Source organism: Lepidochelys kempii, chromosome 1, assembly GCF_965140265.1.
Source record: "Lepidochelys kempii isolate rLepKem1 chromosome 1, rLepKem1.hap2, whole genome shotgun sequence".
Lineage (NCBI taxonomy): Eukaryota > Metazoa > Chordata > Testudines > Cheloniidae > Lepidochelys > Lepidochelys kempii.
In genome coordinates this window covers 332,252,779-332,278,168 of record NC_133256.1, presented here as the reverse complement: position 1 = coordinate 332,278,168, position 25,390 = coordinate 332,252,779, and the positions used below count along the sequence as shown (strand labels likewise).

Below are 25,390 nucleotides of genomic sequence, written 5' to 3'. Positions count from 1 at the left end.
CATGAGATCTGGCATCATCAGGCAGTAATTTTTCAATTCATGCTTTTTTAGTCTTATTAACCAATTTTGTTACAGTGTTCCTTGTTCTAAGAGATCCGTGTTCTACAGATAAGAGTGGCAGAGGCTGACTGCTTCTCCCATGAGTACACCACTTTAAAAAGTTCACAATTAGTTAGCCCTGGAAACATCATCGTTAGTTGATTTTTTTTAAAATATTAATTTCTTCCGATTTCATGCATGAGAAATTGTAATTACCTCATATTTCCTGACCTAAACTTCAAATTCTGCTTCTCAAAACATTGGTATTCAATATTCTCAGCCATTAGGCAGTATTTATGTCCATAAGTTGTTAATGGTCATACCTCCATTTTTTTTCTTAGGGTCTTGCTGTTTTGAACCTAAGCTTTCAAACTTCTTGAACAGTTGCAAGCATTAATACCAGAACCATACTCAGCCTTTACTAGTCTAAAAGCCTGTACATTTTCACTAAGCAAGCACTACATCTTTGGATGAATGCAATATGTACCACAAAGTGGCATGGAACTAAAACCAGATAGGCCTGACTGGCAGCTAGCAAAAGCTTTATAGTAAATTTGCAAACATTGTATAGATTCCGTTTATGGTTGGGCCATTCTGGATATACCTTTCTTCCTGGTAAGCAGGGGCCCCATCAAGTACTCATTGAAGTCAATGAAACAACTCTCATTGACTTCAATGGGTCATGCATTAATATAATAAAACTCCCAATAATCCATGTGGCTATCCTGGGGAAAAAAACCAAAATGTGTAGCACTGAAAGCAGCTTTCTAGTCAGAGTTAATGTTAGGGTTACCAACCTTCCAAGATAGGCCTGGAGTCTCCAGGAGTTACATTAATCTTTAATTAAATATTATGTCGTGATGAAATCTCCAGGAATATATCCAACCAAAACTGGCAACCCTAGTTAATGTGATGACAATAAAAGCAATTAGCCATCCATAGGAATCCTGTTCCCTACACCCTTGTTTTGGATAACTTTTTAAAAAGCAAGTCAGGATTGATGTGAAATTGCAAATTGCTAGAATCTTGAGAACCAAAATGCCTACCATATAGATTTTCTTAGGGTTGTTCATTGTCATCAGGGATTCATTAAAGCTCAAAATAGTCACGAATTAAAGTAGTGTGTTTCTAGTAACATTAGCTGTTTGAAATCCAGTGTAGCATGTTACTACTATTTATAACTATGGCAGTGTTCTGATGTAACTCTTAATTAAAAATTATCGTACTGCTAGTTTGTTTTTATTGTAGTCATGGACCTCAGATTCTGTAATAGGCTAACTGTAATGAATGACTGCCTGATTTTCATGATGTACAGTAAGAAATAACATGTTTGGAAATGTGGGACTATATTTAACTTGAGATGTCTGAAAACTGATCACAATGATGGCACAGGAGAGAATATCATATCCTCCAGGAAAGACTAAATGATAGCACAAAACAGAACATCACCTGTCACCCTTTAGCTAAAATACAATAGCACTGAATAGAATATCATCCCCTCCAGGTACAAACCAACAGAGTAACAATTAAAACACCATACTACACCTCTAGGTATTTTCTGGATTTGGCTCCCTTCTTTCCCTAGCTTAACCTTCTATATTCTATTATAAAACAAAGGAAAATGAGACCTGTAGAAGGAAAAAACCCTGCAGAATAAGATAGATATTTTTGTTGTCAGATGAATTATGTTGTTGGTTTTTTTAGGTGGGGGGGCAGAAGGATAGTTTCAGTGCTATTAATGAAAAAGCTAAAAAGAAGTGATTCTCTTAGCTAGCTTGTGCTTCATCTGAATGAAGATACTTTTTCTTTATTATTAATGAATGTCAGTGTAAATACTATAATAAAAGATATCTCTACATTTGGATCTATTGGGATTTTAGGTGCCTGAATCACTGCTGCATATTCAGTTGTAAATACACCATTAAAAGTAGGTACAAATAGCTAGACCACAATTACATATAAATATTTTGTAACATGTGAGTATTTTTCCTGGATGGCCATGCTTTGATCTGCTGATCATGGAACACCTCTCTCTTTTACTGTTCTTTTTGTCTCCATGTTTGAATTGTACACCCCAAGAGATACTGTGAAGAGTTAATCATCTGGGTTTAGATGAAATGGCAAATCACAGCTTAATTTTGTAGTGCTTCAGACTTCTGAAAGAAAATTCTCTGGATAAGGATGGTACTTCTGTTAGATTAGTTCCTAAATACTAAATCAGACATCAACTAAATATTCAGATAAATGTTTCTGGAACAAAAAAAATATGATAATCCTTCTAGTAATAAGCCCTGATCCCACAAACACTAAAGCACATGAGTAATTTTACTCATATGAATAGTCCCATTGAGGACTACTCACATGCTTGAAGTTAAGTAGTTGAAGATTCAGTGGCCATAATCTTTAACTTTTCCTACCTTATTTTTCTTTACATTTTAAAAAAAATATATTTTCTTCCAAAGAGTTCAATAATTACAACTAATTTATAGTTAGTTTTTTCACTATTTTTATTTTACTGTATTTATCTCCCCACAGACATCCTGAGCTTGATATAAACCACTATGCAAGACAGCCAGGTAAGTCTCCATCCAGTTTAAGCAAAAGCAGAACGGTAGATGTGTTGAAGACAGAACAACGGTCGCCTGGAAGGAGCCCTTCTTCCACTAGTCTGAGAGAATCTAAATCCAGGACTGATTTTAAAGAAGATCAGAAGCCAAGTATGATGCCTAGCTTCCTCTCTGAGGCCAATCCATTAAGTGCAGTCACTTCAGTCGTAAACAAGTTCAATCCTTTCGATTTGATATCGGACTCTGATGCAGCCCAGGAAGAAGCCAACAGGAAACAAAAAGCAGTTCAGAAGGACCAGGGAAAGCCTGAGGAGCAAAAGGGACATGCAAAGCATCCAACTCAGCAACAATCTCCAAAGCCAACAGTTCAGCAAAAAGAGCCTGTGAAATCTGCACCCCAGCAACCAGGGCCTTCCAAACTGCCACCCCAACAGCAGCAACCAGGGGCAGCTAAGCAAGCTCCGAAACCAGGGCCTAGTCAGCCAACAGGCCCTCCATCAGAACAAGCAAAACAACCATCTCAACAACGAGGGCCACAGAGAACTCAGCCCCAGCAATCAGAATCCACAAAGCAGGTACCTCAACAACAGAGTCCTGCAAAACCTTCAACACTGCAACCAGGCCAGACCAAAACATTACCACAGCTGCCAGATGTTGCTAGAGCACCATCCCACACACCAGCTCCCGGAAAGCCATCAGCACAGCAGCCAGGTCCTACAAAACAACCATCTCAGCAACCAGGACAGCAAGCAGGTCCTGCAAAGCCATCGCCTCAACAAGCAGGGCCTGCCAAACAACCATCTCAGCAGCTTGGGCCTGGGAAGCCATCCCCACAGCCCGCAGGACCTGCTAAACAACCATCTCAGCAGCTTGGGCCTGGGAAGCCATCCCCTCAGCCAGCAGGACCTGCTAAACAACCATCTCAGCAGCCAGGGCCTGGGAAGCCATCCCCTCAGCCAGCAGGACCTGCAAAGCTACCATCAAAACAACCAGGACCTACAAAACTATCAGGCCAGCAACCAGGGCCTGGTAAAGCTTCACAGCAACAACAAGTAACTGCAGCCACACCTGCTGAATCAGCCCCAAAGAAAACTTTCTGTCCTCTTTGCACTAGCACTGAACTGCTGCTGCACACTCCAGAACAAGCCAATTACAATACATGCACACAGTGTCAAACCGTGGTCTGCAGCCTGTGTGGCTTTAATCCCAACCCGCATATAACAGAGGTGAGTAGCCTCTAACATTGATTTTCATTCTAGGCCCCAAAATTGGGTAAAAATTCACTATGGCTAAGTCCAGAAGCTATTATGGTTTGTAATACATCACATAGGCCGGTTATAGCAAGTTAAGAGGAGAAGGTGAGGTTGTTTAGGCAAACAATTCACATTTCATTTGGAGGGGAATGACAGTTCTGTGTTTCTAGTGTCTAACACAATGGGGTCCTGGGCTGTGACTGGGGTTCCTAAGCATGACTGACATAGAAATAATAAGAGAGAACCTAATATGAACCTTCCTTTAAAACAATTGCTTTTGTTTTGATTTAAACACTCCCCTTCTGTGTTTGTAGTTCAGATACCATAGTCTCCTGCTGATGTCTGTGAACCAGAAAGATAAACTGATATAGGAAATGACTAAGCAATAAAAGTGACACTGACTAGCTTATATTCAATATCTGTGCTGAGCAAGGTGCAAAAGTAAACAAGCAGTCCAGATGTTGAAAAAATAAATGAGAATTTTTAAAAAAATCTTTCTTTTTTAATATCTGGAGCAATTAGTCACACGTGGAAATTTGTGCTTGAAATGGATACAGGGTCAGATCCTCAGGTGGTCTAGATTGGCAGTTTTGGAGCTCCACAGGTGTGTAGACCAGTTAAGAATCTGGCTGATGATTTGTAATTTGATGGTTTTCAATTTGTTTTCAATAAGGTGGACCATTACTTAAGACTGAATAATCCTTCTGTGGACTATCTCCACTCCCAACCCTGATCTCCACTCCTGTAATAAAAGTAATATTAGGACAGTATTTTTAAAATGAACTTGTTTTAATTTGATGTGTGTGGTGGCTTGATTAACAACCTCTATACTACATTTGTGTTGTGTGCATCCTCTCCATGGGAATTCACATTAATATCTGGACTCCTCTTGTTGCTTTTAAACCCCCATTACTCTAATTTCCCAAAGATGCTTTGTAGTTTGCGTGTGTATGTTTTCAGTGCCTGCGTTTTTGGCATCACCTAGAAATTTGAGCACAGTAGAACTGGTATCAAAGAAAAACCCAACAAACCAGTCATGAAGCAATCAGAGAGGATGTTAGAGAGGACTGTTGGTTTGTTGTTGGTTTTTTTTTTTGTTTGATTGTTTGTTTTAGATGGGAAGGAAAGCTAATGGAAAGAAGCCTGAACTGGGCAACAACTAGAATTTCAACATGAATTTGGAGAAAAAGTAATCAGTTGTGCTTAGCTTTGGTCTGGTATATAAAGACTACAATCGACAACCAGAAAGAACATTGATAATTGATACATCTCATTCACATGCACATCTTGTACCAGTAAAAAGAAAAGGAGTACTAGTGGCACCTTAGAGACTAACCAATTTATTTGAGCATAAGCTTTTGTGAGCTACAGCATCCAATGAAGAGAGCTGTAGCTCATGAAAGCTTATGCTCAAAAAAATTAGTTAGTCTCTAAGGTGCCACAAGTCCTCCTTTTCTTTTTGCGAATACAGACTAACACGGCTGCTACTCTGAAACCTGTCATCTTGTACTAGTGGCATTTTTGGATGGTACCTGGTGACAAATGGCATGTAGTTCACATTTGTCAACCTTGGTTATTTATTGGTTTGCAGTCTTTTTAATAAAGAAATAAAATAAAAAAGGTTTACAGTGGTAACTCTCTGCACCTCTATGCAGAGGATACAAACTTGAGTTCAGAGCCCGTTTGAGTCCACCCCTGGGATATCAAAGGATGCCCTGGAGTTGATGTTCGGAAATTCTCAGGGCTTGGCTACACTTGCAAGTTACAGCACAATAAAGGAGCCCCGGGCGCACTAGCTCACTACCTGTCCACACTGGCAAGGCACGTAGAGCGCTCTGACTCCGCGGTTACAGCGCTGCTGATACTCCACCTTGGCGAGTGGAATAACGTTTGCTGCGCTCCCGCTGGAGCGCTGCGGTGCCAGTGTGGATGAGGTGTTGCATTACTGTTCTCTGATCAGCCTCCAGAAACATCCCATAATCCCCTTAAGTCAAGTGGCCACTCTTGTCATTGTTTTTGAATCACTGTAGGAATGCAGATATGGCCTTTGAAAGCTACATTTCTGAAACCCAGCTGCCTATCTCCTCCGAGACAAAGCAACCATTAGTGTGGAATTCTGTGTGTGAGAGAGAGAGGCAGGTGGGGGGGGTCTGCTGCTGTCTGAACTTACAAGACAGCATGCTGACAGGCTCTCAGCCCCCCAAAAACCCACTCTCTCTTCCCCCACATACACACAACACATTCCCTGTCACACTCCATCCCACCCCACCCCCATTTGAAAAGCACATTGCAGTCACTTGCATGCTGGGATAGCTGCCCATAATGCAGCATGCCCAATGCCGCTGCAAGTGCCGCAAATGTGGCCATGCCAGCACACTTGAAGCTGTCAGTGTGGACAGACTGCAGCGCTTTCCTTACTGCGCTCTACGAAGGCTGGTTTAACTCAAAGTGCTCTACATCTGCAAGTGTAGCCATGCCCTTAGATTAGCAGAAGTGTGAATTGTGCTTTACTGCCTGTGGGTTCTGGGGCCATTTGCAGGACGTGTTCAAGAGGAGTGACCAGAGAATACTGCTGCTGGAGAATGTTTTATGGGACGTTTTAGACAGGAGTGTTCTTTAGTGGGGTCAAAGGAGAAACACTGGTACCCTGAACCTCTACTGCCACACTCCCACACCTAAGTCTAGCTAGTTGGGTGGGACTGTGGTGCTGCATCAAATTACAGAAAAATAATTGGATGATTGTCTAGGTTTGGAATAATTGATCTCGAGAATAATCTAGAAAGATTGTTTAGAAACAAAAATCATTAAGCAGCCACTGGAAATATTATAGTATGACAGTAGTGATGTTATTTGCGGTGTTGTTTTAGCCTTGTTGGTCCCAGGGTATTAGATAAAGTGGGTGAGGTAATATATTTATTGGACCAACTTCACCTTTTAATCGGCCACTTCACCTTTAATGGTCCCTTGAAGTATGTGTTAACTACTTATGCTAAACAAACTGTTCCATCTTGTATTTGGCTGTGACACTCTGAGCAAGTTTCCCAGACCTGAAGAAGAGCTCTGTGTAAGGTCAAAAGTTCATCTCTCTCACTAACAGAAGTTGGTCCAATATAAGATATTACCTCACCCACCTTGTCTCTGTAGTAGTGATGTTAGCCATATTCAAAGATCAAATTCTTATAAACCTTTATTTTCAAGCCTTTGCAGCTTTCTGGTACAGGGAGAAAGAGAAAAACTACTTTAGTTGAAATTTCTCCTGCTTGTTTGGCATGCCCAATTGATAAAATTTTATTTGACCCATTTTATATTCAGTTATTGGAGCATGGTTCAAAGGCTTTCCTTCTGTCTTTCTCTCTCTCTCTCTCTCTCTCTCTCTCTCTCTTTCTTTCATTCTCCTTAGTGGGATTCTGATAGTTCAAAAGTTGGTGTATGTTTAAAATATCAGATTTCCATGAAGATAGTCAAGAGCCTTCAATGTATTTGAACCAAACTGGTTTAGAGAGAGCTGTAAGTATTTGAAAAATCTTCGATTTTCCACTAACTTTTTAAGTAGGCATTATGCCTGGGTATGAAATTCAATATGTTGAGACAATAAATACAGCTGCCTTTAAGACCACCTGATTGCATACATATGTAAAAGGACATTTGAATTTCATATCATACTTTGAAATAAACATGGGTAAGGCATTTATTTCACAGTGCAATCATTTCAATAAATGAAGAAGTGCTTCTAATCTAGTCAGCTACTAGCTCTATGCTGATGACTCCCATATCTACCATTCCCCTTCTGCTCAGCCTCTCATCTCCAATCTTGCTGAAATCTCATTTTGGATGTTCTGTGACCATCTGAAATGGAATATAACAAAACCTGAACTCCTGATCTTTCCCCTCTGAGCCCTTCTCCCCTCCTTTATTAAGCTCAAAATCTTATCCCTCTTTTCATCCAATGCCCAGGCTGTTGCCAAATCTTGCTGCTTCTTCCTATACCACATCTCATACATTCTTTTCACCATACTGCTTGAAAACAATACTTTGTTCCTTAGTTGTATGTCACTGTGACTACTGTGAAAACTTTATGTTCCTGGTTTGTCCTTATTACTCTCCAGTCCATCTGTTAAAATAATCTTCCCTCTCACCACTCAGATCTTACCATTTACCTAATGAAATCCCTTCTTTGACTTCTTCTCACCTGCTGCGTAATATTTAAGCTTCTCGTGCTCCCCTTCGTGTTTTCCATTCATACCTCTTTCATTTGGAACTCTCTCTTATTCAGGCACAGTCTCTCTCCCAAAAAATGACAATTCTAAATGAAAAATAAACGGATGAACAAAAGGTAGGGGGAAGAGCTACAGCATGTAACAGAGGATTTTCATTGTTTAGTTCCCCGACTATTCCTTTGTAAACTACTATAACTGCCTTCTGCAGGGGTTCTTGCATCTTCCTCTGGAGCATCAGGTTCTGGGCACTGTCAGTGATGGGCGATTGAACCACTAGTCTGGTCCAGTATGTCAATTCCTACATTTCTATATTACTAGTTGGCAGATTTCTTGCAGGCATCACAACAGAAGTGGCTCTTGAAGAGGAGGGTTGAATAAGGACTAGTTCCAGAAGCTCCAGGCAGACTAGCTCCAGAAGTGTATTCAATGCATCAGGACAGCACAGCACAGAAGAAAGTACAAAATAACATCAGAGGTTCACCCTCTCTTCATTTAAATCCCTACTTAAAATTCACATTCTATATGAAGCCTATCCACCTCAATTCGCGATAGAGAACTTTGTAACCAAGACCCAAAAGTGATACTGTACTGCTAGGAGATCAGATCATCATTTGCACCAGGTGACTGAACTAACTTACATTGCAAATATCTTTGGACAAGGTATTGTCTGTCTTCAGTTTTGTGCAGCATATTCTAGACAGAAAACACACCATAAATAGTGTCTGGCAACGTATGTCTCTCTAATCTGTCTAGGTATTTATATTCAGTTCATCACTGTGTTATATGAGTGCCTAGAAACAATTACATAAGGTAAAAAAACCCATCTAAACACAGTTGATGTTTGGTCCTCCGTTCTATTTCTCATATACACACTTTTGAATCTCATATAAAAGATAATGAGAATGTCCCTCAAATAACCAGCCTCCTAACTATGTGTTTTATTGTGTAATCATTTGGAATTTTTTCCCCTTCATTTTATTTTCCTTCTTACATTCCCTATTGTAAAAACCAACAACACAGGTCATCAGTGAGGACTGATCCCAGCACCTCCAGATCCGTTAAGCACTACTCATATCTTTAAATACTTGCTTTGCCAAAGTGCATGAACTTCTATACGTTGTTTCCTTTGGCTGGTAGTTGTAGCAGACTGTCATCCTCTGTGAACCAGCCACTAAAGAAGATGCATAACACATACTCAGCCAGGGATTGTGCTGAGATAATGCACCTGTATGTTCATTACACTGGATGTCCATAAAGGGGCAGATGGACTCAAGTTCTAGAGCTCTTAATGTTGTACACCCTAGTTATATTTTTCAGATCTCCTCCATGGGCTTCTCTTTGATACCACATGCCTTTAGAGATCCCGCTACTTTCAAACAATTCATTCCACCTTTAATCTATCTCAGTCATCTCTTCTGACCTTCAATAACCCATTCCACATGTTTTCAGTGGTGTAATATGGCTGCTCTTCCCTTCTACTTTCCTGTTACCTTCTCCTTCCATTTTGTTACAGAATTGGAATGTTCTTCATGATAAATAATAGTTATTTACCAATACTTGTCATTGTGCCATGTCTTTGGTGAGGGAATGGTTTGGTAAGGTGCATGTTAAATACATGTTATTAAGAATTTAAACAGAGAAATTGAGGAAACTCACTGATGATATCCACTGCAATTATAACTAAACTGCTTTGCACATCTATATTAAGAAACTCATTTAAAAGTACATACAATAGTTCAAAATACTGTTCTTACACAAGGGAGTATCTTGTTATTCAGAGGAAAATAGGACTGTAAGGAGCTTCTTGGGTCATCTAATCTAGTCCCCTGCTGTCCTAGGGAACCTCATTATATAGTCCCATTCATGAATTTATCGAGCCCCACCCAGATAAGTACATTCCATTCCTGGGGGAACCTTCATTATGACTTTTGTGAATTTGAATTCACAAGCATAATTTTGCATTAAAAGCACATCATTTTGGATAAACCTAATACAGTATTGCTAGAAGTGTTTTCATTATTTTCTTTTTTGACAAATGCTAATGAAGACAGCCTTTTATTAGATCTAAGTATTCTCTGCAATGCTTACAGTTCAAAAACTGCAGCATTGTGCTAGTGCATGAGAACCAGAAAGTGACCTGGACTAGAAACTTACTGTAAACAAAAATAAGGCTTCAATCCTAGACTCCAAGTCTAGGCTTTATTATAGTAGTAGAAATAGCTTTGACATGGCAAGCCCTCTGTAAAATACTCTTAGTCCTGAAAAGTATTTATTACTGATGGCAACATGAAGAAGGCAGTGCAAAATAGAAAAGTAGTAAATGTTTGAATCCTTTCATAAACTATTATAAGTATGAGGTGCAGACAAAATGAAAGTTTAAAAAAAATCAGATCAAGATTATGTATTTATTTTATTTATTAGTATCTAAATATATCATATCAGATTCAACTCTTAGATATACTGGTGTGAAGCCAGAGCTACTCCATTAAAGTGGGTGGAGTTACTCTGGAGTTACACCACGGTAGTAGAGATCAGGATCTGACCCAAAAAATATTCAGTCACTTATCTAAAACGTTTCTTATCTCCTTGTGTTAAATGAAATATCTGCAGTTAAATCCTCCACAGAATGATTGGAGTTTCACTGTTACTAAATTGCAGTTTACACATTGCTGTGTACTGAAATAATTGGGTACTTTGGATTAAATTAATCTCTAGTGTAATTTCTTTAATTCTACTTTGCTATAAAAAAGATACACTTAAAGTAGAATATAGTGTATATGTTTACACTAAGTGGAATTTGTTGGAAGAATTGATGAGCTCCTCAAATGAAAAGTGCTAAGTACGTACACAATAGTATTGTTCTGTTCTGAAGTATTCCTGTTTAAGAATGCAATACACTTTCCATTATTCTTTATCAGAGGAAGTTTACATGTCTACATTAGTACTCTTTAATTCAGGGCAGATTCGTATTAAAAACATTATTGTCCTGTAGCTTCTAGTTTCTTTAATGCAAAAAAAAAAAAAAAAAAAAGAGCTAAGAGAAGCTGAACGATCGTTAGTGTACGGCAAGAAATGCCTGACCTTCCAACATGTAGGCTAATCATTTTAAATAGAAAATACGCTAAAAGGCTTTTAAACAAGTTACCACTAGCCCAGGAAACTCTTCCGTCCAGTTTTTAACACAAGTAAATTATGAATTAATCTGCAAAGCTAAAGGTATCAACTGCAGTGAGCCATCTGCACTGGTATTACTGTTGCCCAGCAACTGTAATTTACTACTGCATCAGGTCATGTGATATGGGATGCTGTTTTCTGGGTAATCACTGGGCAGGAAGTGTGGATGATTCCTTCTTTGAACAAAAGGGATAATCTGTTGTCAAATCCCAGTAATATTCACTTGGTTGGATGCTTTTTATGTAGAACAGATGAACTTTTACTTGTTAACCATTTGTGTTCTATACTGTTAGTGGTAACAGCTAATTTAGAGCCTGTCATTTTGTATGTAGAGTTGGCATTTTTTTGCATTTGTCAACATTACATTTCATCTGCTTTTTTGTTTGCTCAGTCACCCAGTTTAGTGAGATCCCTTTGTAACTTTGGTCTGCTTTGGACCTAACTGTCTTGAGTAATTTTGTGTCGTCTGCAAATTTTGCCACCTCCAGATAATTAATGAATATGTTGTCCCAGTACATAGCCTTAGAGGACCATGCTATTTACCTCTCTCCATTGTGAAAACTGACCATTTACTCCTACCTTTTGTTTCCTATCTTTTAATCAGTTACTGATCCATGTGAGGATGTTCCCTCTTTTCTCGTGACTTCTTAGTTTGTTTAAGAGCCTATGGTGAGGGATCTTGTCAAGGTTTTTCTGAAAGTCCAAGTACACAATATCAACTGGATCACTCTCGTCCACATGGTTGTTGAATGACCCCCTCAAAGAATTCTAATAGGTTTGTAAAGGCATGATTTCCCTTTACAAAAGCTGTGCTGACTCTTCCCCAATGTATTGTGTTTAACTATCTTTCTGATAATTCTGTTTTTTAAAATGATTTAAGCCAACTTGCCCAAACTGAAGTTAGGCTTACTGGCCTGTAATTGCCAGGGTCACCTCTGAAACATTTTTTTTTTTAAATTGGCATTACATTTAGCTACCCTCCAGTCATCTGATGCAAAGTCTTATTTAACTGATACATTACATACCTGAGTTTAGAATGGCCATGTCATCCCTGTTGTATTTGGGCTGGAGCTGAACCTATTGCTTCTTTGCCCACACCAGGATTCTGAGTCTTAGAGCCTTTTCTGTTATGATGCTTTACCAGCGTACATGATACTGCATAGAATTATAACTGACTTGCATTTTTAAGGGCCTAATTTTATCTAGGTAGAAATGTATTCTATAAATCAAATTCAGATTCCTGTCTCTGGCTCCTGTTGGAGGCTTTGGGAGCCATAAACACGTGTTTGTTCCCATGCTGGGAATTGACTTCTAGGTCACGCTTTGGTGCAGAGTTGGGCCTTTTAAATACATTGGACCTGATTCTCATTTACACTGAGGCTACTTTACAATCCCCTGCATTGTAAAGCGTTCATAAATTTTACACTGAGCTGGGAACATATGCTTATGTTGTATACACATTTTAAGGCTCCTTTACACTGCCAGGAGATTTAATGTAAATGACAATTTGTTTAATTATCTTAAAACATAGCTTTGCTCTGAGAATTGGCTGTTAGAATAGCTACATTTTTATTGTCTCAGTGAATGTTGTTTCAAATGTGCTCAATTTGAAATGTAAAGAAGATGTGTTTTTTTTTCCTTGCAGCCATACTGGAAAACAATATGTTTTAGTTAAAATCATGCAGGGTCTTCCACAGAAATAAAAACCCTGCAAGTCAGCCAAAGCATTCTGTGACACCCGTGCAAGTCCGTTGCCTTCAATGGGTTTGCACAGGTGTAACAATTCTATTGATAACACACAAGAAGGAGTAGAATCCAGGTCTTCCTGAGCTGTGTTGTCTCTGTATGGCTAAGGAAAGTTAAACATGAAAGCAATAAATATGTATTTTTGTCACTGGAGTCAGCAGTTCTGACTCTGAATGCACAGAGAAAGAAGAGCTGTTGAATAAGATGGTACAGGTTTGTCTTTCATGGTCACTCTTCATAGATGGTATTGCTAGAAAATAGAGAATAAACTTACTTTGGAGCTCCCGTTTTTAACTAGTACAGTCATTAGAAAGCTGTTATTATTTCTCTGAACATATGGCAGGGCTGTGAAATATATTTTAGTGTTTGCTTATTATTTTGAAATTACATAATATCACATCAGAGAGCTAGGCGATGAGGATTCATAGATTCATAGGTATTAAGGTCATAAGGAACCATTATGATCATCTAGTCTGACCTCCTGCACAATGCAGGCCACAGAATCTCACCGACCCACTCCTACAATAAACTTCTCACCTATGTCTGAGCTATTGAAGTCCTCAAATCATGGTTTAAAGACTTCAAGATGCAGAGAATCATCCAGCAAGTGACCCAGGCCCCATGCTACAGAGGAAGGCGAAAAACCCCAGGGGCCTCTTCCAATCTGCCCTGGAGGAAAATTCCTTCCTGACCCCAAATATGGCGATCAGCTGAACCCTGAGCATATGGGCAAGATTCACCAGCCAGATACCCAGGAAAGAATTCTCTGTAGTAACTCAGATCCCACCCCATCTAACATCCCACCACAGGCCATTGGGCCTATTTACCATGAATATTTAAAGATCAATTAATTGCCAAAATCATGTTATCCCATCATACCATCTCCTCCGTAAAGAGGAAGAGGTGTAACATAGAAACCTCTACTCCACCAAAGAATCCACTGGGGTGATTGTTCCTTGGCCAATTACACTAGCTTTAGTGCCTGTTTACATCAGACCAGTGGGGAGGCCACACTGCACTAGAGGATTTTGCCCTTTTTGGCTCTGGGAAGAAATAAATATAACGAAGAAAGAATTTGGGATTTGGGCCAGGGCATTGCTGCCCATGACACATTGCTCTGACTGCTCGCTCTTTCTCCTTTTATGATGATGGTCATTGAATAGAGGGGAAGAGGTGCTCACCCTCCCACAACTTTTACATTGTCTGTAAAAATATGGAAGAGCAGCCCTGGATACAGCCCAAGCCTACTCCCGGTGAAGTCAGTAGCAAACTCTTTGATGGCAGCAGACACATGATCAGGCCCATTCTTCAATATGTTTTAGTTGATAAAATGCAGCTCTTAACGTAATTTATTTACAACTCCTCCAGTTAAAACACATGCAAACTACAGTTCTCTGAGTTTAAAATGAAATATATTGGTTATAATGGCTTTGGAGTTTTGGCACTTAAATTCCTCCCAGGCATTTCAGTGGAAGGAATTATGGCTAAAACAGAGGGATTTTTTAAAAAAAAAGGTAAAATCCCTATGTTTTTCCTTCTTCATTTCAGTTGTAGGAGTTACCCATTAACTTTTATTTTAAAAGCTTTATTTTGATTCAGAAAGTAAAAAATGAAAACACAGGATATAAAGGCACTTAACATTGTTGGTGCTCAAGTTAATATATTGCAAACTGCAGTACAGAGCGGACTCATATTTATTTATTTAGACTCTAATTGGACACTATAATCAGGCTGGACTTAACCAGGTGCTGTGTTTACCATTAATTATATCACATGGTGAAGAAAGCATTTGATAAAATTAAAAGGCCATCATTATTTTTTTAAATGTCTTTATTGGTGGTAAGAGAGACAAGGTGTGTGAGGTAATATTTTTTATTGGATCAACTTCTGTTGGTGAGAGAGACAGGCTATCAAACTTACACAGTGCTCTTCTTAGGTCTCAGAAGCTAACTCAGTGTCACTGCTAAATACAAGGTGGAACAGATTGTTTACCAAAAGTAATTAATGCATATTTCAAGGGACCATATAAGGTGAAGTGACCCATTAACACCCCTCGCGTCATAGGAAGGAAATGAAGGGGGGGAGGGGGGGAGAAACAGCTGGATGGGATTATTAATGGGTTACAGACTGTTGTAATGAGTCATAAATCCATCTGTTCAGAACCTGATTTTTAGTGTCTCGTAAAGTTATGAATTTAAACTCCCAGGCTTGTCTTTTGAAAGTGTTGTGCAGGTTTCCTTTTATGATGAGGACTGATAGGTCAGATATTGAGTGATGACTTTGTGAAAAGTGTTCGCCCACAGGTGCTAGGGTGTTTTTGTCTTTTATCGTTTTCCTGTGTGAGTTCATTTGAGAGTGTAGTGATTGTCTAGTTTCACCCACATAGTTGCTATTGAGGCATTTAGTGCACTGGATGAGGTACACCACATGTTGTGACTGGAATGTGTCCCTACAGGTATGTTGTGTGGGGTGTTGATCATTGTAGCAGTCTGCAGGTTTTGTATCTGTTGTTCTGTCAGGATATGGTGCTGCTTTGAGTTTGTGCGTCCTGGTTTGTTAGGAGCTAGCTTCTGAAGATGAGCTTGGAGGGATTGAGGGGTTGTCTGAAGGCCAGAAGAGGGGGTTCAGGAAAGCTTTCTTTCAGGATGGGGTCCCCATCAACTATGGGTTGTAGTTGTTTGATGCTACCCTATATGAGTTCCGTGTGGGGTGGTAGGTGACAACTAAGGGTGTGCAGTCGAAGGGGGTTTTATTTCTGTATTGAAACAGGTTCTCTCGGGATATTTGGGTGACCTGTTCCATGATGTAATCTACTTCTCTGGTGGAGTGTCCTTGTTTAGTGAAGGTGTTTTTGAGCATCTTAAGGTGTATATCCTGGACTTTCTCCTCAGAGCATATTCTGTGGTATCTGAGTGCCTGTAGATCAGTAGTTCTCAAAGCCGGTCTGCCGCTTGTTCAGGGAAAACCCCTGGCTGCGGGAAGGGCAGCCAGCATGTCCCTTGGCCCGTGCCGCTTTCTGCAGCCCCCACAGGCCTGGAGCGGTGAACCGCTGCCAGTGGGAGCCGCGATCGGTAGAACCTGCGGACGCGGAAGGTAAACAAACCGGCCCTGAACAAGCGGTGGACCGGCTTTGAGAACCACTGCTGCAGATAACAGATTTCTTGGTGTGTTTGGGGTGGTTACTGGATCTATGAAGATGGGTGCGATCATAAAATCTCTTTTATGGTCATTGTTAAAAATGTATTGCTGGGTAAGTACAGAGGGAAACATAATAATTAAAAAGCAGTCTGGGCCAATTCAGTTTTCATTTCCATGGGTGCAACTTGCAGTAAATTCAATGGGAGTTACACACACTTGAAATGGGAGCTGAAGTTGTTTCTTAATTATTTTGTCCTGTAAGCTTGACTCATCCCCTTGAATACCAAAACGTTCACCACATAAAATGTCCTCGTTTTCATCTTGGTTGGTGATAGGGATGAGGTTTTGCAAGTCTGTGGAGGGAGCAGGATGAATGAATCTCCCCTCACCTGAGGCAGCCAAGAGCCTATAGGGAATTTTGTACTACCCCTGTGGTCTGCTCCTCTGTGCAGCTCCCTTTGTCCCTTGGCAATGTGGCTCACTCAGGATATATGATATCACTGGCTTTGTGGCTGCATGTGTGCCCTGCCTTCCCCTCCAAAGGGAATAGAGCAGCGGTGGCCAACCTGAGCTTGAGAAGGAGCCAGAATTTACCAGTGTACATTGCCAAAGAGCCACAGTAATATGTCCGCAGCCCACCATCAGCTCCCCCGCACCCCGCTCCCAGTGTCTTCCGCCCACCGGCAGCCACACCGGAGGAGGTGGGAAGGGGTGGAGTGGGGGCAGGGCCTGTGGCAGAGCCAGAGGTTGAGCAGTGAGCACCCCCCTAGCACATTGGAAAGTTGGCACCTGTAGCTCCAGCCCTGGAGTCGGTGCCTATACAAGGAGCCGCATACTTAACTTCTGAAGAGCCGCATATGGCTCCGGAGCCTCAGGTTGGCCACCCCTAGAATAGAGAGTGTGGAGGGAGGAGTAGGAGATAATGCTGTAATGAGCAGAACTAACTCTCCTGCTGGAAATTGTTGCCGTGCAGGATACCATGCCAAACTGAGTAGTAATGAAAAGCATGGGGAATGCCATGTGGAACAGATGTTTTCCTGGCTTCATCTTCCTCTTCCTCTGGCCTGACATGTCCTTTCTGAAATCCTCTGGAGCCCCAACTGCAACTGTGCAGATAGCCTTCAGGAGAAAACAATGGTGTATTTGTTCTGCTCTCCTCTCTTAAAACAGTTATGGGGGCATAAGAAGAGAGCAAGAATGGTCCTGAGATTAGGGTCGTAGCCTGGGACTCAGAAGAGCTCAGTTCAATTCTTTTCTCTGCCATACTTCCTGTGAGGCTTTGAGCAAGTCATGCAGTCAGTTCCCCACCTGTAAAATAGCATTTCTTTCCCTCACAGGGCTGTTGTGAGGAGAAATACATTACAAATTGTAAAGGAGTACTCGTGACACCTTAGAGACGAACAAATAAATTTGTTCGTCTCTAAGGTGCCACGAGTACTCCTTTTCTTTTTGAGGATTCAAACTAACATGGCTGCTACTCTGAAACCTCTCATTACAAATTGTGAGGTTCTTGGATACTACAGTAATAGAGGCCTAGAGGTACAGAAAATAGATGAATTATTTGCCTTATTCTTTCCCTTTGTGTTGAATAATGAAGAGTACAATGGGGCTTATGGTAATTATTTTTGGATCTACTAAGCCTAATAATGATATGATTGCAGGAACACATAATTATGGTTCATGTAGGGCCATAATTTTTTAAGCAGAGCTCCTCATTTATTTCAGATGATGACTTGTGCTCAGAAGTTGATTATATGAAATGGGTCTACATAAATATATGGAATTCATTAGCACACCTCTATTGTTAGTTCAATATGTGCATATAGAGCACCACTATGACTTTTTTGCTCCTATTATATAAAACATAACCAAAACTATAAACTAGTCCAGGAACTTGATAATTGCACAGTTAAAGGTAATTATGCATTCATTTTTGTTCTGATTATTATAATTATGGCTTTCATTGGCAGCATTAATTTGCCAAACTATTTTTGAGTATTATTATTATTTCATTATTACCATTTTCTTTTTTTAAAACTTTTTTTGGCAAATCAGTATTGCTGATGACTCAATGCTGGCAAATCAGTGCTGCCCCCATGAATTTCCACAGTGCTTGAAGTGTGGACTTGTTCTGATGGCCCGGACTGCAGGAATCAGAAGTGAAATGAAAAATTCAGTTGTATTTTTTTAACCATAAAGCAATATTCAGTGGTAATATTTCCCCCTCTTTTGGTGAACTTTTATCTGCCAAAAGTTGATTTACTAATGTTAACATAACATGACCCTAATTTTAAATCTTTTCCTGCAGGTTAAAGAATGGCTCTGTTTAAACTGCCAGATGCAAAGAGCACTAGGTGGTGATTTAGCTTCTGTTCATGGTCCTGTGCCACAGCCTCTTCCATCCAAACAGAAGGCAACCTTTCCACCTCTAACAACCAAAGCGCCCTCCCAGCCCCAGCAGCCTGCTCAAAAGAAAGATATTTCTCAAACACCGGCTTCTTCCCAGTCCCTAGAACCTAAAAAGCCCCCGCCACTGACAAAGCAACCATCCATGCCTGGCTCTCCCCCTGTGAAATCAAAGCAGCCACCCACTGTGCCTGTTACCCCACACATCTCTCAGCAAATTGAACCCACTCCAAAATTTGGCCAGGTCAAGCCAACATTGGTCGAAGATAAGCAAAAGAAGCCTACAACTGACAGTGTGCCCGCCTCTTCAGCGTCTGGTCTGAAACGGGATTCACAAGGTCCCAAAGCTCCGTCAACTCAACAGAAAGCAATGGAATCTCAGAGATCAGAACATGCCAAGCTGTTGCTGGACACCCATCTGGCTGGGGATAAAGCGGTCCTGCCAGATTCCAAAACCTTACCACAAGTGTCACGGCAAAAGTCAGATCCTAAATTTGTTTCTCAGCCTGGACCAGACACTGTTGAGCCAACACAAATGAAAGAAGACCTTAAGAAGACACAAATAAAAGTAACCCCAAAACCTGATGCCAAGCAGGTTCCAAAAGGACAACAAGCAGCTGTAGGCCCCAAGCCTACCCCCGTGCAGCCAACACCTCAGCCTCAACAGCCTCAGAGAGCCCAAGAGCAACCAAGGCGTTTCAGTCTAAATCTGGGAGGTATTACTGACACCCCTAAACCACAGCCTACAACTCCACAAGAAACAGTTACTGGGAAACTCTTTGGATTTGGCGCGTCAATCTTTAGCCAGGCTTCAAATTTAATCTCCACATCAGGCCAACAAGGAGCTCAATCCTCAGGCCCTCTACTGGGGCCTGCTACAAAGCAACCCCCTCCACCATCTCAGGTACCATCCAAAGAGGCCAGTCAGGCTCAGCCATCTCTAAAAGCAGCACCTGTGAAAAAAGAAGCCAAGCCTCCTGTGGCAGAAAAGTCACAGCCACCCAAGACAGATAACATTGTAACCGTTAAAGGATCTGAATTAGAAAAGAAACCTATTGCTGCAAAAGACAGCAAGCCTCAAATTGCTGAATCTAAAAAATCTGCTGGGCCACCAGGACTGGAAAAAATTACCCTACCTAAATCAACTTGTACTCTTTGTAAAACTGGACTAAACATTGGTTCTAAGGATCCTCCCAACTTTAATACATGTACAGAATGCAAGAATATCGTGTGCAATCTCTGTGGATTTAATCCGATGCCGCACATAGTTGAGGTAGGCAGTGGCATTTATATTTACTCTATATACGTTAGCAACTGGTTTTCTAGATTGTGAATGTCAAAGCATATTTTTAATTAGCAAGTGGTGCTGAACAATTCTAATGCTTCATTTGAGAGCTTGTATTTTTTTTAATTAAATATTTCTGAAACTTGGAGGGTAATCAAAAGCTACTTTAGATGAATTTCCTGTATTTTAAAGGCAGATACTTTAGTAGATCTCCTAGGTTTTGAGGCAAAGGCAGACTAATAATAATGATGATTACTGAACCCTTTGAAATTAGTGGTATTATAGCATGGTAGATTATTGTACTCATTCTTTAGAGCTCACCCTGGGGTAAAAGTTCTCTTTCATGTCTGTCAGTATAGCAACATTAACATGGTTTATTTCCCTCTCCTCCTCCTCTTGATCAGTGAGCATTATTGAATGAAAGGATTTATTAATTGTTAGTCACTTTTCCCCGGCACAGTCTTTTAACTTCTCCCTAAATCTGTTAGACAGAGTTGTACCTGTTCTTTCAGGTTCCATTAATCACATTCTGACTCTTTACTGTATGTGGGAGGCAGACTCATTCTGATGTGCCCAAACCCCTGAAGTTTGAGGGATATATGTGTGCAAAGTGGGCCAGGATTTAAACAGGCAACGATCAGAAAGCCATTTAACTGATAAAAGGGCTAGAGTTTGAGTGGGGCTGTTTATTGTTAAAATACGACAATATGTCTTTCCCATGTAGCTATGTAGCAAAATGTTTCCACAAAAGACAATTATTGGAACAGACTCTGTTTAACTCTTGTAACCACCATTCTTTCCAAAAAGGCAACATTTATTTATTTATTGTTCTTTCTTGCAAGAATTTTGAAAAAGAGGGAAGTGGTGAGGCACTTTATGTCAGTTTTTGAGCAGGGCAGGAAAATACCATACTTTCCTTATTGAGTTAGCAAGACCTGACTTGGTAAAAATAGACCACCAGCCAAATACTTGCAGGTAATTCAAGTGTGTAATTCAATCTACTTAGTACCTGAGAAAAGAAACTATTAGTTAAGGGTGTTTGGTATCCAAGTAAATAAACTAGAAATATCTATCTGGGTTAGATCATTGTGACATCACTGCCATAGCAGAGTAGAAGCATAGGAAGAATAGTGACAAGAAAAGAACATTCAATGTGTGTGGACTTTATCTCTTGGATTCTCTTCCTAACCACGGTATTGCCAACCCTTGAGAGTGTGAAAAACTGGAATCAGAGCCCCTTGCCCTTCAAAAAACACCAAACTAAACCAAACAACAAATTCTCACGTTCTTGTGTCTGTCTTCTGAATTTTTCAGTCTTTAGGGCAGAAATCCTGCACCTCTAGAATGTGAGATCATTTGGGTTTAAAATTCAGGTAGAGATTTTTCAAAAGTGACGGAGGGATTCAGTTGCAAAAGTCCCATGACTTTTAATGCAGCTTACACTACTAAATCCCATCATCACTTTTGAAAGCCCCACACTTGGCTGTTAAATAAATGCATTCACAAAAATGTGAGGCTTCCCCCTGACTTCCCTGCTGGTTCCATGTACCTTCTCCTAACACCTAAAGTTGGAAACTGGCATGCTATTTCCTTTTTTCCTCCCTCATCACTGTCCAACCTTCCTGCCTGGACTCCTTCTCTCAGTCTCCTAGTATTCCTCTCACCCCATCTCCCTTTCTGCTCCCCTTAATATTCACCACCACATTCTCTTCCCTTCAAAGTCTCCCTCCATTTCTGCTCAGTTTCCTGCCCGTTATAATCTCTCTTTCCCCCTCACAATATCCAGTACCTCACATTCTAATTTCCTTCCCCTGTAGTCTGTCTGCCCCCATGTCTCTCCTTCCCACCTAGTTGTCTTCCTCTTTCCCACAGTCCTTGGTCTGTTTTTCTTCCTGCAATATAAATTTCCTTAGCTGCTGTCCCATTTCTATGTTACCCCCCCCCCCAAGCCCTTTTCTGTTACCCATACCCTATGGTTTCCATCTTATTTGCTTCTTTCCTCTACTTCCCTCATTTAGCAAGCCACTCTAGCTAAATGTCTTTGTCTCCTCCCTGGCCACACATTGTGAAGAGGATGCAAGCTTCAGTCCCCTTGAGAAGAATGGGAGGTGGTAACCTTTTTCCAAAGGGCAAAAAATCATGAGGAAGACCAAGTAATCCAGACATAAAAACCACCTGAAATTATGAAAATTGCAAGTAATATAATGGGAGTTAGCATTTTATTGACTCTGTAACTGTAGTGCTCAATATAGCTGGAGTGTGATGTGGTCTGTCAAAGGACAAGCAGCTAGTCAGACTGTGTTTATTACCAAACTTCACACTCTCCAACAACTGTTTTTGAAGGTGGGGTGGGCTGATTTATATGGGGATCAAAGGAAGGAATGCTCATAGCTGTTAGAATGAGATCAGGAGGGAAATTCACTCCCTCTGTTTAACATACACTCTCTCTTTTTATCCTTACTCTCTGAGTTCTAATCTGGAAAGACCAAATTCGGCTGTTTTAAAGGCTATATCTTTCCTTTTTTAAAAAAAATCCTTCTGTCTCTTTATACTGAAGTCAGGATGGGTTTGGGGTCAGAAAACAATGCAACATCAGTCCTAAACTGAGCTTTATTTTGCAGTTGCTAATGCACAAGGGCAGTTCTTACTGTTGTTTGTATATCAGTCTATGAACTGTTACCTGGTACCTGCCAAAACATGAGATGTGTCCTTCATTACTTGGGAAACCAGAGGGAAAGCATGTGGTATAGGTAATAGATAAGGGCCTGGAGGACCTTGACACAGGAATGGAGGCAGCATCTAAGCAAATGTGTTTGAATGATTCTGATCCTGCCCCATTTAAGGGGCGCACAGTGAGGCTCAAAGAACAAGAAAACATATGCTGAGTTGATAAATATTCAGGAAAATCTAACCCCCCCAGTGCTTTTCAATCTTTGAGTACTTTTAACATGGAATATCCAGCATGCAGCCTGGTATCATGCTGTGGACAAGGGTGGCTGATGCTTAAGAGGGAACAAGATGCCTATTTATAATAAAAGATATTTGTTCCTGTCGTTATGTGACAGCACCTCACCTTTTGAAGCGTATTTCCTTCTCTGAATCCATTGAAAACAATCCCTGTGCTGATGAGCTCCAGTTAAACCTACAGGGCCAGTCTCTCAGTGGTGTAAATCAGCAAAGTCCCATGGATATCGATGTAGCTGCACTGATTTTCACAAACTGAGAGTATGGCTCATATTGCCTTTTTTAAAAAAGAAGCAATTGCTCTTTTTTTCTCATTTGTTGATCTAGCAGACAAATATTTATTTACCTAAATGGTAATTTATCTGTGAAGTAAACTGCGAAGAATAATTAAATAAATGACACTTGATAGATTTCAAAGACTTACAGGGGCACGTAAACCTGGTGCATTAGCACAGAGCTGAGCCACTGTTCTTATCCTACCATTTACACAATGGGGAGGAGCATTGTTTACCAACTGTTTAATTAGCTTTTCTGTGGGTTTCCAGCTCGGGTAGTTGGAAGCAGTTCTATTTTTAGTAACAGAATATAAGAAAATTGCAACTGTCGAAGCTCAGAAATGAAGACTGTGGCAACGACCATTTTGTGCATTTAAAGCTCAGTGTGGCTTTTGAGTGAATACTGAACAGGATCAGAACTGGGTGGCTAATATAATTGTTGGACATGCTGCAGGTCGGGGGGATGGCAGGAGGGAGGCATCGTGCCATGAAATAGTGTGGCAATAAACTACAAGGAGGATTTTCAAAAAAGAAAGATGAGTTAGAAACATCCAGAGGGAAAAGCTAGGAAATTAAAATCATGGAATCAGGATGGATGCTCCATAAGTATAACATCTTTATATAATCACATAGTCTATGAACAAAAAAAGGAAGCAAAATGATATATGAGGTACGTATATAATGGTAGAATATGCAGTATGTCTAATCTTATAGAAATGCCAAGGGAACAACAGACCTAGAGTTCTTTAGTCTATGGATAGCTGTAAAATTATCCATAGGTATTGGAAGGAAAAAATGGTTCTATCTGTGAAAGAATTTATTATGGACATGGTAAGAGGAGTGTTTTTGGAATGGAAAATAAGTTGGGAGAATTTGGGGGGAAAATGGATGTAATTTCTGACCTGTGAAGGAAGGAACTATAATTCTAAGAAAGGGATGTGTGTGTGAAGACATAGCTTGCACATGACAATCTTAAATAGGGGAAAGTAATATTTATTATTAGGCTTATTTGATGGGGTTGTCTTCTGTGCAAAATTCTACAATTTGACTTCGAAATGGAATGTTAAAGTTTTTGCTATTTTGGGCCCCCACTTGTATTTACTAGACTTTATTAACATTAATACATAAATGATGATCTTCCCCAAAATAAAACAATGGTGAAGGGAGTGGGGAAAGTGGCTACATTGTGAAGTCCTTCCCCAGGCAGACTTGGTGGTATCATAAAAGCAAAGAGTTTAGCAGCATTCAAAGATCAGCCATTTATTTGGGCAGAGTTATAATACAAAATATGAACAAAATAAAGTTTTGCAATGAATATAAACCTTCATGCTTCAAGACATAAACAAACTTCTAACTTTTGGAGCTAGCAGGACATTTTCCATGATCCCATAACCGCCTACTTCAGGGTCTCTTACACTTTTCTCTGAAGCAGTTGGCACTGGTGTAGATGGCCCCTGATCTAACCCAATATGGTAATTCCTATTTTCCAAACTCCCACTGAAGTCTGAGGGGAAAATGGAGCATCGACATCAGCAGGTGACCCATTTTGTTTAAATGCTTCAGGAGTTTATTCAGGCCCAAACACTAGCCTTTAAAAATAATGGAAATCCAGCCCAATTGAAATGAGTCCCTGTAATTAAATATCCAAATGTGGCAGGGGTTCTTTAAAGCAAGTCTCTGGAACACTTTAAAGTAATGAGCCATCCAAGAGTGTGTAATGAAAATGTCCATCCAAGATTGTCATGAAAAGGTCCAGAAAGCTGTACTGTATCATCTGCGATGATATCCATTACTTCTCATTTAGTAACAACTGTGCACTACATTGTCTGCCCTTTAGAGAAAACCTGGACATTCTGCTAGTTGAACTCCTGCGAGAGTTTTATAGAACTTTTTTGTTGTATTGTGTTGGGGTTTGTTTATAGAATAGCGGGTATCCAGAAAACCTAGAACACAATCGAGAAAAATCTGCTGGTTGGACTATGAGGAATCCCTATTGTCCCTCACAGCTATCCATTTTCAGCAGCAATATTTTTTACTTATGACATTTAAAGCCTTTCTCTAAATTATTATTATAAACAGGTGCATGCTAGGAATGCTTTGCTCCATAACAGTGTCTTTATTATGCAAAAATGGACAGGAAAATGCAATGTATATGAATTCACCATGGTTCATAGAAGTTGTATCCATTAATTGATAACAACCACTTATAATCAAGGGATTTGTAAAATTCCTTTTACAGAAGACTGTATCTTGCATTTGAGCCAGACACAAAATAACCAATCACACAATATGCAGAATTAATGAAGAAAAAGTTTCTTCATTATCA

The 25,390-nt window shown here is 40.2% G+C and overlaps 1 protein-coding gene across 8 annotated transcripts in view; it reads left to right on the top strand.

Moving 5' to 3' along the window:
- The window catches only part of PCLO (piccolo presynaptic cytomatrix protein), a 514,363-nt gene that overhangs the window by 4,565 nt on the left and 484,408 nt on the right, over window positions 1-25,390 (top strand). For all 8 annotated transcript variants that reach the window (XM_073328639.1, XM_073328637.1, XM_073328638.1 and 5 more), the window contains exons 2-3: window positions 2,575-3,832; window positions 18,443-19,813. In XM_073328639.1, the coding sequence (XP_073184740.1) occupies window positions 2,575-3,832; window positions 18,443-19,813 (2,629 nt within the window). The remainder of the gene's footprint in view (window positions 1-2,574; window positions 3,833-18,442; window positions 19,814-25,390) is intronic.